At 41.1% G+C, this 16924-nt stretch overlaps 1 protein-coding gene and 1 pseudogene across 1 annotated transcript; both read left to right on the top strand.

Annotated features, from left to right (window-relative positions):
- Positions 1 to 6824: 6824 nt before the first annotated feature.
- On the top strand, positions 6825 to 10435 carry LOC107279415 (receptor kinase-like protein Xa21; annotated as a pseudogene).
- Positions 10058 to 11411, top strand: LOC4350956 (probable LRR receptor-like serine/threonine-protein kinase At3g47570). The gene is made up of 3 exons (XM_015760859.3): positions 10058 to 10079; positions 10323 to 10895; positions 11044 to 11411. Exons 1-3 carry the CDS (start codon positions 10058 to 10060, stop codon positions 11409 to 11411), a joined length of 963 nt encoding a protein of 320 aa, XP_015616345.2.
- The last annotated feature ends 5513 nt before the right edge of the window (positions 11412 to 16924 follow it).

Genomic DNA, 16924 nt, shown 5'->3' with positions numbered 1-16924 from the left:
GGAACTAACAAATGCACCTCTTCCATATAGATTGCTATGTACCTTAGCATTTGCTTCCTACTATCATCAGCCCAGACCTTAACGAATTATCACAAACAATAGTAAATGTTCTGCTACACATTTCTACGCTCTCACTCGGCCAAGCCAGGCACATCCTCTCGCGTCTAACTCCAGCACGGACTAACCAAACATTGCAAACAATCTTACCAACAAAACAAACCTCATGGTCAACAGCAATGGCAGACAAACCGAATCTGAAAGATCGTACTCACCTGTGCGCTTTCCTTTCTTTCTACCAAGCCGTCCCACCTCGCACAACTTCGTCGATACTCACCGCGCACAAAGCAAGCGCGGTCAGCACAATCCCTTCAGATCTGCGCAAATGCATCAGAGGAAAAAGCCGCCGCCGCCGCTCTCAACCGAACTTTCCCTACGGCACTACAACAAAGAGCAGCTCAGCCAATGCTCCAAAGCCACTAATATAAGTATGTGCAGACAAAACAGAGGTCCAAAAAGCCCATGTATTTACTTCCTCTCCGTACGAAGGCCCACAAAGCCCATGCGATGCTCTCGACGCTTCCTTTTTGTCAGACAAACCTTATCCCTTCTTCTTGCCTTCTTCAACCACCCTAGCCCTAGCACAGAGAAGACAAAGCGACCGGCCAAAGAGCAAAAAAAATCGCCATCAACCAAGGTCGATTCTACTCCCACCGCCAGCTGAGCGCCACTTTGGAGGTTAGTTCTTCCTCCTACCACTATCATCCCTCTTTCACTCTCTCTGCACCTTCCAAATACACAGCATTTCTGCTTCCCCACCAACAAACAACATCTAGACAACACCACTGGTTTTTTTTTCTTACTACAAAATAGATCTCCCATGCCAGATCCAAACTCCTTCAGCCCTAATATAGCCATGCTGCTCTTCCACCCTACCAATGTCCTTTGCTCAACAAAAACTAGCAACAATGGCAGCCTTGTGTAGAACTCGCCACATTAACATTAATGCTGCCCTGTCATAAGCTAACATGTTTAATTTTCTCTCTATTTATACTGTGTGTAATCGATACTAATATGTTTCCTTCCTTTCCAAAATTACAGAGCCCTTTTCATTAGATCTACAGTTCTTGACCTTACAATGTAGATGTTATCCTATTAATCCTTCTATTGCTCTGTTTTATCTTCTGACATCCACCTACCATACATTTCAGGTTTTTCAATCATGCCTACCCATACATCACCTATATTGAAGTTCACTTCGCTACAACGCACTCGTTTTGTAAGAACAGCAACGCTTTCTTTTCCTATTGACCTTCTTTCATGTTCTTAACTAACATTGTGCCTCACAACAGCGGCTGCCGAACAATATTGCTCGAGGCTGCCATGCACACCATGGACAGACTGTAACATTGCTTTCACCGCACGCACCACCAATGACCGTCGAACTAGAAAAAATTGCAGGATCATTCTTCATCTCAAAAGGGTGGAAAACCTTTGTTCACCGTACTGGCTTACTGTCTGGTCAATACATTCGCTTTCAAGTTCTTACTCCATCAAAGATAAATGTCCTTCTCTTTGACAAGAAAAAAGATAGCAAGCTGCCCATGATCCCTTCATCCAAGAAACAAATCAAGACAGCACCAAAGAGATCGACAGGAATCACTATCAATGACATGCCTACCAGCAAGCATGCTTCCATGCTCATTTCACACACATCAAACAAAGGTGCACAAATATTTGTCTACAATCCTGTGCTCCATGATATATACCTATATGTACAAATCTATAGCCAATCACACTAATGACATATTTCAACACCATCTTTCAGAGACTTCGTCAGATTCAAGGACAGAGTCGATGACTGACATTCCTTCCAGCTCCGACAATTCAGGTAAGCCTTTCATCTGTTCACATATAACTCAGTTCTTTTCCTTCTAAAATCACCACATCAGTATCCGCATTCTGGCCACAGAGATTTTATCACACAAGCCTACCAGTACAGAGAACAAATCCGAGTCACTATTAGCATATCAACAATCATGATATAATTAATTGTCTACTAACAGAATTTATAGCCATATTTACCTATTTCATGACTTCTTTCCAATTAAACATAGCAATCTTATAAACAATGTGTGCTCACAGGCGAAACCACACATAGCTTCGACGATCTCTGTTTTTTTGTGCAAGGAATACAGCAGTCACACCTGACATTAAAAACTACATCAGCATCATCGGGCAGTTCCTCCAGCGTTCCAGCAAGTTCTATATTGTGACTATGAACAATACATTCATGAAGCAAGATAGACTGGTAAGTATACTTACACTAGACAAACATTGGTCTATTCATGCATTCCCTAAAAAAATAACATGCAGTTCCAATTGCAGTACTTTACCAAGGAATATTCAGTGACCTACATTCAGCCACTCATGGGACGCAAAAAAACTATCTTCGTTCAGGTTGAAGCAGCAGGCAGTGATTCAGTCACCATGCTCCTGCATAAATCATCGGACGATCGTTGCAACCTAAAGAGAGGATGGGCAACTTTTGCAGCAACCAATGCCATTCATCTCCATTCAGTTTGCATCTTTCACTTCTACAAGGCACCCAACGTCAAGATAACAATAGATGTCCTTTAAATGCCACCTTTATCAGCTGTGCTATAGTAGAGTTGCCCTTTTGTCAGCACTGAATTATCCCATATGTTTTCATGCAGCAAAACTGCATGCATCCCTTCCCACCACTATGCTACCCTAATTACCTATGCACCCTGGCCACTTATTATCAGCACTAAAATCTATTGTATATATGCAGTGCAAATTATCACTGCTTACTAATATGCTTATGTGTGATGTCCTAACCGACACCTGCCGCTTTACGCTCCCTTCTTTTCTGATGGCCTTCTTTCAGTGTGTTTTCCTTCGCTTCCTACATCTTTAAAATACAAACCTTCACATGCTACCATACACATGTCCGCTCTATTTTAAATCTTTAATGTACAAACTTGCTCCAACTACTATACAAATGTTCGTTATTTTCCTAAACTGCTTACTTGACGGCGGCGCGCCAACGGCGCGCTACCCCTCTAGTTAAGATTTGTTGTCGCAGAAATTAACCAAACTCCAAAGCGCACTAGGACATGTGGATCAGTATGAAATTAACTCATAACGCTCCTTAGAAAAAAACCGAACACCTAGTTTAGAAACCAACACACCCAACTAACATAGACTCATCATGAAAACCCTACAAATGCCCGCTTGAGGGCACGCACTATAATACTTCATATGCTACCCCTAAAAATGTTACATTATATTAGGTGATGAGGTGGAGGAGAGATGATGAACCACCCCTTAATCAAGAGCTAACCTTCACACAAATTTCAAAAATGATGTGAGAGTACTAGATACATTGGTATTTGTGTGTATTAGAGGTGACGTATTGTATGTGTTGCCTCTTAATTTATGAGTAAATGATATGAATAAATTTGGATATATTAGTCACATCTACCATAACACTTGCTCTGAGAGGAGCCCAATCAAGATAGGAGCACCAAGGGTTTCTTGGCAGTGGAAGAAAAACACGTGTTTGGAGATTAAAGTTAGAAAAGTTACTGTATAGGATGAGAAAAGTCCTACGACCCTTATAAATGTCGAGTTTGCGTTAGATTCACTACTAGAGAATGCATCTACACTCTCGGTTCGCAACCTCCTTTATTCCTTGGTATGCAACCGAGACCGCGAATCCGGGACTAAAGATGCCTATCTTTAGTCCCGGTTGAAATACCCGAGGCTAAAGATGGTAGCTACTCCCACGAGGCACAATCATCTTCAGTCCCGGTTGATAACACTAACCATGACTAATTTTTTTTCTTTTTTTTCATTGTTTTTTTTCCATATTGATTTTTAACCAAACTCAACAATAAAATCATCAACATCCACATAAACATCACAAAATCATCCACATCCACATTCACAATTCACATGACAAATATACAAATCCAAAGACATCACAAATCAACAAATTCACGTTCACAAATAATAAATCAACAAAATCCACCGTCGCGCCGTCGCAGTCGCCTCGCGCCGCCGCCCGCCGCGCAGGCCACCGCCGTCGTTCGCTGCAAGAAAAAAAGAGAAGGAGATGATAAGAGAGAGCAGCGAGAAAAAGAAAAGGAGAGGAGAGGAGAGAGGGAGAGAGAGAAGAGAGGAGGAAAGGGAGGAGGATGTAGTTAAAAAATGAGGAGGAAGAGTTTGCGATCTAAAGGATAAGTACGAGGGATTATATACTACGTGTTGAATTTTAGTTCTAAAGATAGTAAGGAGCTGGACGCTTTTTTGAACCGGAAGTAAAAATGATTTTTATTCCCGGTTAATAACACCAATCTGGACTAAAGATTATAAAAGTGCGTTGGGCTTTTTAACCGGAAAAATATGATTTTTAATCCCGGTTTTTATTGGAAATGAGACTAATGTGGTTTTAAGCCGACCCAACAAAGATCAGTTCTCCAGTAGTGAATAGTCAACTTAAACTCTCCTTTCGTACCATCAAAACCGAGTAATATTATTCCGTTCTATCAAACAGCTCATTAGGTATATATTCTTGGGCTGAGAAAATTTTGGCTACTAATTATTACTCCCTCCATTTCAAAATATTTGACACCATTGACTTTTTAGCACATGTTTAACCGTTCGTCTTATTAAAAAAAATTGTGAAATATGTAAAACTATATGTGTACATGAAAGTATATTTAACAATGAATCAAATGATATGAAAAGAATAAATAATTATTTAAATTTTTTGAATATGACGAATGGTCAAACACGTACTTAAAAAGTCAATGGTGTCAAACAATTTGAAACGGAGGGAGTAACAAGATCGAGCATGTGCGTCCACTAGGTGATCCCTGCAGGTGCTCCAACAAGACTGAGAAAATTAGTTAGCCAGCGACTCACCTGACCCTGAAGCGCAATAGCGTTGGTGCTCCCTCAAGTGGCCGCTCTTCAGTATACCAAGTCTTCGGTGGAATGGCCAAGATAATTTAATGAAATGACAGTGAATTTGCAACTAACTTTCTGGTCCTGGGGCCCAGATGCACCGTGTTCACTATCTACATATCAACAAATCATCAATTTATAAAATCTATGCTACCATTTCTGTTCCAAATAAATCACATTTCATTATCTATATATCAATGAATTTTAAAACATAGGGAGTAAAAAGTTGTCGTTCACTTCCTCTAGAGTTTGGTTAGAGAAAGAAACCTTTCACCAATCCAAATCCTCTGCAGTACTACATATATAGAATGCTCATTGTTATGTGGGCCCGAGGATATGTGGGGCCTACATGTCAATTAGCAGTACTGCATACCTTCCACCACACCAACACGAGGTGATGGATATGGTGGTGCAGACCTTCGGACACACTCCTGTTTAAATTCGTAACACTGTATTGATTAAATCTGGTTCTAGATTGCTATATGTTATAATTTTCTCAACATTTTTTGAAATAAGCACATCATAACATAACAGCTGTGAATTGAGCCCTAGTTAGATTGGATTTTTTTAACAAAAGAGTTTAACTTAATCGTTTCGGAGAAAAAAATACTACATCATCCGCATAGCGAGATACTACATATATGGTAAATTTTACTATAGAACATCGTGACTTCGTGGTTTTAGTTATAGGACACCGCACAAAGTAACTTTTGGAGAAAGACACTCTTAAAAGTTGAATATTTGCTGGTAGACACCGCACCCTTTAAAATAACAATTTCCGGTTAAAGAGGAAAGAGAAATCACGTGAAACATCAAAAGTACCAATGGACCCACATGTCATCTCTCCCTCTCTCTCTTCTCTCTCTATCCCCTCCTTCCAGCTAGGGACAGAGCAAATGATAGAAACAGAAGAGAGTATAAGAGAGCATCTGGGTCAAGGGCAAGTTTGATATTTCACATTATTTCTTTTTACTCTTCAACCGGAAATTATTATTTTAATGAGTGGGATGTCCACCAGCAAATATCCAACTTTTGAGAGTGTCTTCTTCCAAAAATCACTTCACGCGGTGTTCTACAGCTAAAACCGCGAAGTCACGATTTACTGTAACCAAATTTGCCTTGCATATATATACATTTAGGCTACATTCGAATCACCTCATGGATTGTAACTTATTAATTTGCCCTTCACATAAAATGAGGTAACTTAGTAGTACATGATTAATACTGTATTAATTTAAAAAACAAAAAAATAGATTAACATGGTTTTTCAAAACAACTTTAATCTATATTCTTTTTATTGTTTTTTTGCAAAAATGAGAGAGGAGAGGATGGAAACTCATAGTTCCGAACGCTGCCCGGCCGCGATCGAATCCCCTGTAAAGAGAGGATAAAGTTTTGGATATTTATGGCAATCTTTTCAAACTACTAATAATGTGTTTTGTGCGAAAACTTTCTATATGAAAGTTGTTCTAAAATATCAGATTAATCTATTTTTATGTTTGTAATAATTAAAACTCAATTAATTACACATTATTACCACCTCGTTTTGTGTGAAATACTTAATCTTCATCTTTATTTTTGTCTTCAGGAAATTCAAACACCACCTAAGTAATGGGTATATGATAGACCTGAAGACTGCTAGAAACATCGTCTGCTTACATAGTTGGATTACTACTAGTTTCCCAGTTTGGACGTCAGACACAGACGGCTGAACGATCTCTGACTGACTCAAACTGTGTGTGCTATATATAGTTGCCCCATCGCACGTTGTGGCTTACAAATTAATCAAGCTAGAGCAAGAAAAGATGGTGTCTCTTCCATCACTACTTCACAAGCCATTAGTGATGCCACCGCTACTTCTTATTCTAGTAGTCTGCTTCCATTTCCAGAGCCTATGCTGCCTTCCTTCTTCTGTGTCAGCTCAACTCCACAACGATTCCAATGCTGACCGGGAGGCCCTCCTCTGCCTCAAGTCCCAGCTCCATGACCCCTCAGGAGCATTAGCCTCTTGGAGAAATGAATCTTCTGCAATATGCATTTGGAATGGGGTTACATGTAGTGTCAAGAATCCATCTCGAGTCGTTGCGTTGGATCTTGAGTCACAGAACATCACCGGCCCAATATTTCCTTGTCTTGCTAACCTCAGTTTCATCTCCAGAATTCACATGCCTGGCAACCAACTCAATGGCCACATCTCCCCTGAGATTGGCCGGTTAATTAACACATCTTAGATACCTCAATCTAAGCATGAATTCCCTCACTGGTGAGCTACCGGAGACTATATCATCATGTTCCCTCCTTGAGATTGTCGACCTGTTTAGCAACTCCATTGAAAGTGAGATCCCTCCAAGTATTGGTCAATGTTCATTTCTTCAGCAAATTATTCTTGGCACCAACAATATTCGTGGAAACATCCCCCCAGATATCGGTTTGCTTTCCAACCTTTCTGCACTGTTCATTCCACACAATCAGCTCACTGGCACCATCCCACAACTTTTAGGGAGTAACAAACCACTTATATGGGTGAATCTCCAAAATAATAGCCTAAGTGGGGAGATACCACCTTCTTTGTTCAATAGCACTACCACGTCTTACATAGATCTGTCATCAAATGGTCTTTCTGGATCCATTCCTCCATTCTCCCAAGCTCTTTCGTCACTCCGATACCTTAGTTTAACTGAAAACCTCCTCTCCGGTAAAATTCCTATCACACTTGGTAACATTCCTTCACTGTCTACACTGATGCTTTCCGGAAACAAATTAGATGGGACCATTCCAAAGAGCCTAAGTAATCTTTCTAAGTTGCAAATACTAGATCTAAGTCATAACAACTTATCGGGCATCGTTCCACCAGGACTTTACACAATCTCGAGTCTTACCTATCTAAACTTTGGCGCCAATCGTCTTGTTGGGATACTTCCGACGAACATTGGCTACACCCTTCCAGGACTCACAAGTATAATATTTGAAGGTTTGAAGGACCAATTCCTTCTTCGTTAGCCAATGCTTTGAATCTCCAAGTAATATATTTTCGCAGAAACTCTTTCACCGGTGTTATCCCTTCTCTAGGATCCTTGTCTGACTTGACTTACCTAGATTTAGGTGGCAATAAGCTTGAGGCTGGAGATTGGTCTTTCATGTCTTCGCTGACAAACTGCACTCAACTAACAAATTTGTGGTTGGATAGGAACAAGCTGCAAGGAATAATACCAAGTTCCATCACCAACCTTTCAGAAGGCCTAAAGGTATTGATTCTAAATCAAAACCAATTGACTGGTAGCATACCTTCGGAGATAGAAAAACTAACTAGTCTCACGATCTTTCTAATGGATAATAACTTGCTTTCTGGCCAAATTCCTGATACAATTGTAAATCTCCAAAACTTGTCGATCCTAAGCTTATCTTACAACAAGTTTTCCGGAGTAATCCCTCAATCAATTGGAAAACTAAGGCAACTTACTAAACTTTATCTTCAAGAAAATGATTTGACGGGGCAAATACCTTCTAGTTTGGCAAGATGCACAACTTTAACTAAACTAAATATATCAAGAAATAAATTGTATGGGAGAATTCCACCAGAACTCTTTTCCATTTCTACACTTTCGGAAGGCTTAGACATGTCCTAGAATCAAATCACTGGACACATACCACTAGAGATTGGTGGATTAACTAATCTTAATTCACTTAATATCTCCAATAATCAATTATCTGGTGAGATTCCAACTAGTCTTGGTGAGTGCCTTGAATTAGAATCAGTCCACTTGGAGGGAAATTTCCTACAAGGGAGCATCCCAGGATCTTTTGCCAACTTAAAAGGGATCAATGAGATGGATCTTTCCCGAAACAACTTGTCTGGTGAAATCCCAGACTTTTTTGAGTATTTTGGATCTTTACACACTCTCAATCTATCTTTCAATAATCTTGAGGGACCTGTCCCTAGAGGAGGCGTGTTTGCTAATTCAAGCAATGTGTTCGTCCAAGGAAACAAAAAGTTGTGTGCAATTTCTCCAATGCTACAATTACCACTTTGCAAGGAACTTTCATCTAAAAGGAACAAGACATCCTATAATCTTAGTGTAGGAATTCCAATCACTTCCATCGTTATAGTCACATTGGCTTGTGTTGCCATCATCCTTCAGAAGAACAGAACTGGGCGGAAGAAAATCATCATCAATGATTCGATCAGGCATTTTAATAAACTCTCATACAACGATTTGTACAACGCAACAAATGGTTTCTCTTCAAGGAATCTTGTTGGTTCGGGAACATTTGGAGTGGTGTATAAGAGATTTTTTACCGTCCAACAAGACTAAGGCGGTACCAAATTTAGACCGTCGATCTAACACGATCGGACGACTGTCGAGAGACGAGTACCTCGCGGTACCACCGCTCACCCCGCCTGGTACTACTAGTCCAAAGGGTAAAAGTGGAATTTCGTGTTTAGCATAGTCGGGATCTCTCTGGTATTTTTTGCCGGAGGCAAGGGCATAACCACTCACCACCGAAGGCGAGAAGGAATCAGAGCAGGAACTGGGGACTAGATCCGGCTGCCCCAAGCCTGGGAGGTTCCAGATCCAGTCGTGCCGCCCCCGAGGACGCTGGTTCCAGCCTCGCGACGACACAGCGTCACCATCCCCACCCCTCCTCGACTCGACGGCATGCAGGAGCTCGAGGAGCAGCTGCCAGCATCCTCGCCGCACAGCGCTTCTCTCTTGCCAGCGATACAGATCCATCTGCTTGATTCGGAACCATCTTCCTTGATTATTTTTTCCTCTTTATTTTTCCCTGGCCGTCCATGGCGGTACCATCTCCCTTGATTTTCCCCTCTCGTCCTTTTTCAATCATGGTGTCCTCTCATAGATGGATGAAGCGCTCTGTACATGGATTCAGAGCACTAATCTCCAACTTGCACGGCACAGCTCCACAATGGATTCATTGTATTCAGATCACTTTCAGTCTTTGGCGTAGGGATTAATTACATTTGAAGGCTAGATTTAAACTGGTTAGCAAATCAAGTCAAATAAAGTTTATCTGACGATACATAGATTTACGGCTTCATCCCTCCATGTTGGTCGGCACCGCTCAGAGTAATTAGCAGTTAATCGACGGCGACGACGGATCAAGGAATAGGGTGGAAGAACGCCCAATGCTGCGGCGGCGCTGGCGGCCAGGAGGTGCCACCGGAGCCGGTGCCGTGGAAGAGCACTAATGCAGTGGCGAAGATTCTAGGACGGTGGTGACAAGAAGTTCACGAACACTAACGCATCAGAGTCGAAGCTTCCTTTCTTTTTTTCCCATCATGCCCCTGCTGATTTAATGGTTGGATTTAGTTTGGTACCTAGCAGTACCAGTACCTGGAGGTACCAATTGTTGGACTGTAAAAATTCTCATAAAAGGTCAATTGAAGTTTGGAGCTTGCAATGTTGCAATCAAAGTATTTAGACTTGACCAAAATGGAGCACCGAAAAACTTTTTTGCGGAATGTGAGGCCTTGAAAAACATTCGCCACCGGAATCTTATAAGAGTGATCAACCTATGCTCGACATTTGATCCATCAGGAAATGAATACAAAGCACTTATTTTGGAATATAGGATTAATGGAAACCTTGAAAGCTGGATCCATCCAAAAGTGCTCGGTCGAAATCCTACAAAACATTTGAGTTTGGGTTTAAGAATAAGAATCGCCGTAGACATTGCCGTGGCTTTAGACTATCTTCACAATCGATGCTCTCCTCCTATGGTTCATTGCGATCTGAAACCAAGCAATGTCCTTTTAGATGATGAAATGGTTGCATGTCTTAGTGACTTTGGACTTACAAAGTTTCTTCATAACAACATTATAAGCCTAAACAATTCATCAAGCACTGCTGGACTGAGAGGATCAATTGGATATATTGCTCCAGGTACGGACTTACTTCATTCTTATTTGTTCGTTTCTACTACCTCCACATTATCTATCACGGAGGTGATGGCAAGTATACCATTCCATGGAATCGAGTACCATTTTTCGACCAACAAATGCTTTACTAACTTGCTCAATCTTTATTGCAGAGTATGGCTTGGGGTGCAAGGTCTCAACTGAGGGTGATGTATACAGTTATGGAATTATTGTTCTAGAGATGATCACAGGAAAGTGCCCAACCGATGAGATGTTTAAGGATGGCATGAACCTTCGTAGCTTAGTGGAATCAGCATTTCCACATAAGATCAATGATATTTTAGAACCTACTATCACCGAACATCACGATGGCGAAGACTCAAATCATGTTGTGCCTGAAATTCTAACATGTGCCATACAGCTGGCTAAGCTTGGGTTAATGTGCACAGAGACATCACCAAAAGATCGACCGACAATTAATGATGTTTATTATCAGATCATTTCCATCAAAGAAAAATATCATGCACTGATCAATCACTGAGGAAATGGATGGATACTACTGAAGTTCGCCTGCTGAAGCTTGTAAGATAGTTTTGGTACTCATCTTTCAGTTTATAGTAGTAAAGATTATCTCTCTTTGATTTGAAATAAATCATGATGAATTTGTAATTAAATTGGTGTGAGCCAAACTGCAATATTAGTTAAATCATGACGAAGCACGCCTATGTTGTCAACACAATGCATCAGAATTAACTATACCAATCTGTAATCTTTGATATATAAACCCAATTTCCTCCAAATATTAACTGTACCAATCTGAATTTCCCACTAGAGAACCAATTTTGTTGCCCAGATGTTTGAGCTCAAGCACTCACATCCTCACATACTCGCGCACTCCAGAATCCAGAACAACACAACACACGCGGGAGGAGGACCGAAGCAGTCGTCGGAAGAAGGACATGCGGTGGTGCTATGTGGGGAAGATCATCAAGATTTTTTTTGTCTTCGGAATAATGCTTGTCGTCGGCATCGACAAGCCCATGCAGCTGCGGTTGTTTGCCGGCACACTTGCCCCCATCATTTGACCAAATACGGATAATACGTTATTCAACGTATAAGCAAAATAATAATAATAATTTATAGGTATAATTTTTATATATGCGTTTTAACGACTTGAATATCAATGCTGAGGAACAAACTTCGATGAAACAACTTGCTGTATGGAGAAACGATGTGGTCGACTGACAGTACTCCGATACTTTTCGGGGTGCAGGGGAGATCGGCATGATGGCGTGTTGCTGCGCACGAGCTGTCCCAGCTCAGCAAAGAGGACCGTCTGCCTGCAGCCTAATATATATGATTCCTTTTTCCCCTGAAAAAATCCGGAGTTCAGTGCGTTTATTTGTCCATATGAGTTCAGCAGCTCGATCTGTGCAGCTTATCCTATAGCTCGTCCATTGGACCATGGGAGAACCAACCATGTTCTACTTTTGTGTGTAATTTAACACTACGAAAATACGAATAGCTATAATTGACCATCTCGCGATGCCTCTTAAGGATCGGTGAAAAAGAAAATGCTTGGTGAATAATTGGCAACATGTTCAGTTAAAAAAAATGAATAAATTGGCAATATGACTGGAAAGTTTGTGTGGTTTGTTTTGCTGAATTTTTTTTTTCTATTGGTCTTTCTGGATTACGGCAATTCTCACGTCGGCTCCTGCTCTGTTCTCGGGTAGTCTGTTCTAGAGGACGCCCATATCAGACTTAGAAAAGTGAGAGAAGTTCTTCTTAATGGCAATAATTAATTGTACTACTTTCTGTTCGATCGAATCAGTGAAAATCATGTCTACTATTGTTGTCAGCAAAATGGACCGTATGACAACGATGGAGCGTGTGCCTTTGCAACTGATCATGCCCTTTTGTGAACAAGACCGACGAAATCAGTTAACCAGCTACATCGACAGCAATATTATTGGTGGTCTCTCAGCCATCTGAATTGATCAACATGTCTTCAGTAGGATTGCCAATATCATTGAGTAGAGAAAAGTCATTTAATTTCCAACTGACTTCGAGTGTCCTGTTACACACATGCTATTAAATTTGTGTTTTTTTTTTCAGTTCTCAAGGTTTCACGTTGTGACTGAGTTTATTTTCTGTAAATTAATAAATCATTAATTAACTCATGTTTGAACAATTACAATGTCCTGAGAGGTAGCATGAAGCAATTCATAATGTCGTTGACTGGATATCGGACATAATCGTGCCCTTCATCTTCAAGGGTAACCAAGCTGTATTTATAATTCAAGGATCACCTTGGATTTAGTTTGGATTTTAGTTGAATCCCTTTCTGGCTATTTCCACTCCGAAAAGGATCGGACATATATCTACCTATCCAAAAAAACAAGACCAGAGAAAAGAAAGGTGCAAACCATTCCATCTTTCCAAGCTGACATAAAACATAGGCATATGAAGCATTGGGAGTATTGTACATGGATGGACACACTGGTGCCGTTTTCGCAAGATCGTTCGGTGTAGCAAACGAAAGGGATGAAGCTGAAACTAGAGATGTGAGACTTGACTCTAACCATAGAATTGTAAGCGTGCTCTTCCATCATCAACTTGGTCGGATACTATCTGTTGAGTAGTTTTACTATCCTCACCTTTGATCCTCATTCATCTTGCCAGCATCAGAAATCTTGCAGCGACCGACGACTCCAGCTTAAGATGCATTTTTGGATGTTGAGGCTGCTCATTAATCAGCCAGTGAACTCTATTGTAGTATAGTAGAGGGCAAGGGTGGTCGAATCAGGAGACCTTTGAAATTGAAACATAATTAGTCATTGTACTACTCTTTTATCAACCAAATCTGTAAAGGAAAGCTGAAGGCCTTTGTACATGTGGCTGTGTCAGTAAGCAAAATTGGCCATTTCACAAAGATTAGCACGTGGTTATGCTAGCTAGTGATCATGCCCCTTTGTCCAAAAACAAGGATAAAGTTAACGACTAATTAATCACTTATGTATTCTCCTGTCAAAATTTTATTAAGTGGTTGTTGGAACAATCTGGAGCAATAAATGCATAGAATCAGTTCCATGCATCTGTAAAAACTACCAAGCTCATTATTTTCAGTCATTTAGTTGAGAAAATTGCCTACAAGATATATATATCCCTCCCTATCAAACTTGTATGTGACCAGAAAGAAAATAATGCATGTCGTGATCCCATTTGTCCATGTTGGAAAAAAAGAAAAACATATGCATGTGAAGCATCAGGAATGCTGGAAATGGATAGGCATCTTGCTAGATCTCTTCAATGATCTGCTACCCTGATGTTTAAGCTCGAGTAGTCACATACTCACAAAGGCAACTAGCAAAGGCCAAAGAGTGTGGTGTGAAGCTGCAGTTACCTGCGACGCAAAGGTACACATAATGTTAGTGCGTCGGTGACTATTGCTCATTTTCGCATGACATCTGCTGCGTGCTGCATAGCTGCCCTGCGCATCCATCAGAGGAAGCAGTTGATCCGCGGTAGTGTCCCCGTCGGATACGAGAGGCAAGGGCCAGGCTCCTTAGGGGGTAGGGGTGTAAGCGGGTCAACCCACGAACCCATTTATAGACAAGATTAGTTGGTAATCCACGGGTTCCTAAATGGGATCTGTAAATGGGTTTATAGATCAACCCACTTGCATCTTAAGGCGCGGCAAGTTGAGTCATGACATAAAAACCAGTGGGTTACCATTTATTTGATACTCCCTCCATATTTTAATGTATGACGCTGTTGACTTTTTGACCAACGTTTAACCATTCGTTTCATTCAAAAATTTTGTGCAAATATAAAAATATTTATGTCATGCTTAAAGAACATTTGATAATGAATCAAGTCACAATAAAATAAATGATAATTACATAAAAATTTTTATTAAGACGAATGGTCAAACGTTGGACAAAAATCAACGGCGTCATAAATTAAAATATGGAGGTAGTATATAAGTAGATTCATGGGTTGGCCCTCTTACATCCCTACCTAGGGGGCAGAGTCTTCATTACTCACAGTCACAAGTAGTTTTGGATTGGAATGGGCGATGCAGTGGCTCTGTCTTAGTTGCATCCAAATGCAGCATATTGAGAGCCTGTCTTCTTTGTTGAAATTTTTGTTCTTATTTTTTTGCTAGGGACTGAGTAAAAAAAAGGAGCACCAACAAACTTTTTTGCTGAATGTGAAGCAATGAAATAAAACATTCACCACCGGAATTTTATAAGAGTAATCAGCCTATGCTGAACCTTTGATCCATCAGGAAATGAATTCAAAGCACTTATTCTTGAGTTTAGGACTAATCAGAAGCTCGAAAGCTGCAGGATCCATCCAAAAATGTGGTGTCAAAGCCCATAGATATGTTTGAGTTTGGGTTCAAGAAATAGAATAGCGGTAGACATTGCAGTTTGCATTCACTACTACAAGAACCCTCAAAGGGATGGGCCTTATACGTGCCGGTTCCTTTAAAACCGACACCTACAGGCCTTTTCCGCCTCCGCACGCGGAAAAAAATAAGAACCAACATCTTTAAGTCACTATAGGTGTCGGTTCATTAATAAAAACCGGTACCAATACTATAGATGCCGGTTTATTAAAAAACAGACACCTACACCTATACAAAACGAGCCGAGCCGATGAGCCGAGCGCCGTATGTTGTCCTTATCTACTCCCACCCACTGACCCACGTCGCGTCGTCCTTGTGCACTCCCTCCCGCGTCTCTCTCCCTCTCATGTCTCTCTCCCTCCCCTCTCTCTAGTGACGAGGCTACCTCCATCGCTGGCGGCAAGCTCCCGATCGAGGCGGGCGGATGCCTGGCGGAGGTGGCGGTTGCTGCGCCCTCCCCTCCGCCAGATCCGGCGGGAGGGGAGGTGAAGGTCTCCCGCGGCTGCCCGGCGGTGGCGGCGGGCTCCCGAGGTTGGCGGCGGCCCGGCGGAGGCGGCAGCTGCCGTGCCCTCCCCTCCGCCAAATCGGCCGGAAGGGGACACGGCGGTCTCCCGCGGTCCGACGAAGGCGGCAGCGGCGGCGGCGCTCCATGGATGAATTTAATAAAACAAATTATATATTTCGACTGTAAACTGCGAGATGAATTTATTAAGCCTATTTAATCTGTCATTAGCAAATGTTTATTGTAGCATGACATTTTCAAATCATGGCGCAATTAAGCTCAAAAGATTTTTCTCGCAATTTACATACAAACTGTGCAATTGGTTTTTTTTCACATTTAATGTTCCATGGATGTGTCCAAACATTTGATGTGATATTTTAGGCAAAAAAAAATTTGAGATATCTAAACACACCCATAAATTTGGAGTCTTGGACCTACAGCGTGAGTGACATCATTCAGTATAAGACACGCAACGTTTGGCCAAAAATTTTTGAGATCCAAACATTTGTAGTGCTCTCTCTACTGAACCTACAACGTGCAAATCATAAGCAGCTTATGTTAATTATGGCATCATTCAGTATGAGACACGCATAGGGCTGAGAGAATCAGGAGAATGTGACAACCATTTGCATAGGTTCTTAGTACGAGTTAGCAAAGTAAAAGCCCTAGTTATCATTCCAGAACATACATGGGCATCGTGTGATCCTCTGCGGTGCATGGCGAAGGAGGAAGTCGATGCAGGCTCATCCAACGCGGGTATCGAGTCAAGTACTGAAGACTATGGAAGACTATGGATGCAAGCGGGCCAACCCGCGAGTTGACTTTTAGGTTAAATTAATGATAATTCATAAATAAGTCAAATTAATAGGTAACCCGCTGGTCCAATCCGCAGGTTAGATACTAATTTTGTCTATAAACGGGTTTACGGACAAGCCCACTTACACCCCTACTGAAGAGACTTGTTAGTACATGTTTCTGCCTTTCTGCTACTTGAAACATGATCATATCTGCTAAATTAAAATTCGAATTTAAATAGGAACAATGCATTTCAATTTTCCTCCCTGTGTGATGGATCTGGATTATATAATGTTGTAATCGCTATGATTGTATATGATATAGTTTTATGCCTATAAAT

The sequence above is a fragment of the Oryza sativa genome, chromosome 11 (assembly GCF_034140825.1).
Source record: "Oryza sativa Japonica Group chromosome 11, ASM3414082v1".
NCBI lineage: Eukaryota > Viridiplantae > Streptophyta > Magnoliopsida > Poales > Poaceae > Oryza > Oryza sativa.
Note: the sequence above shows the minus strand (reverse complement) of the source record. Positions and strands in the feature narration are given on the sequence as shown.

What these genes read in the sequence shown, in the direction of transcription:
- LOC4350956 (XM_015760859.3), top strand. Translation starts at nt 10,058, where the DNA reads ATGTTGGTCGGCACCGCTCAGA. An exon ending in GTTGGTCGGCACCGCTCAGA is followed by an intron (nt 10,080 to 10,322) that starts GTAATTAGCAGT and finishes GGTTGGATTTAG; the next exon opens with TTTGGTACCTAGCAGTACCA. An exon ending in AATTGGATATATTGCTCCAG is followed by an intron (nt 10,896 to 11,043) that starts GTACGGACTTAC and finishes TCTTTATTGCAG; the next exon opens with AGTATGGCTTGGGGTGCAAG.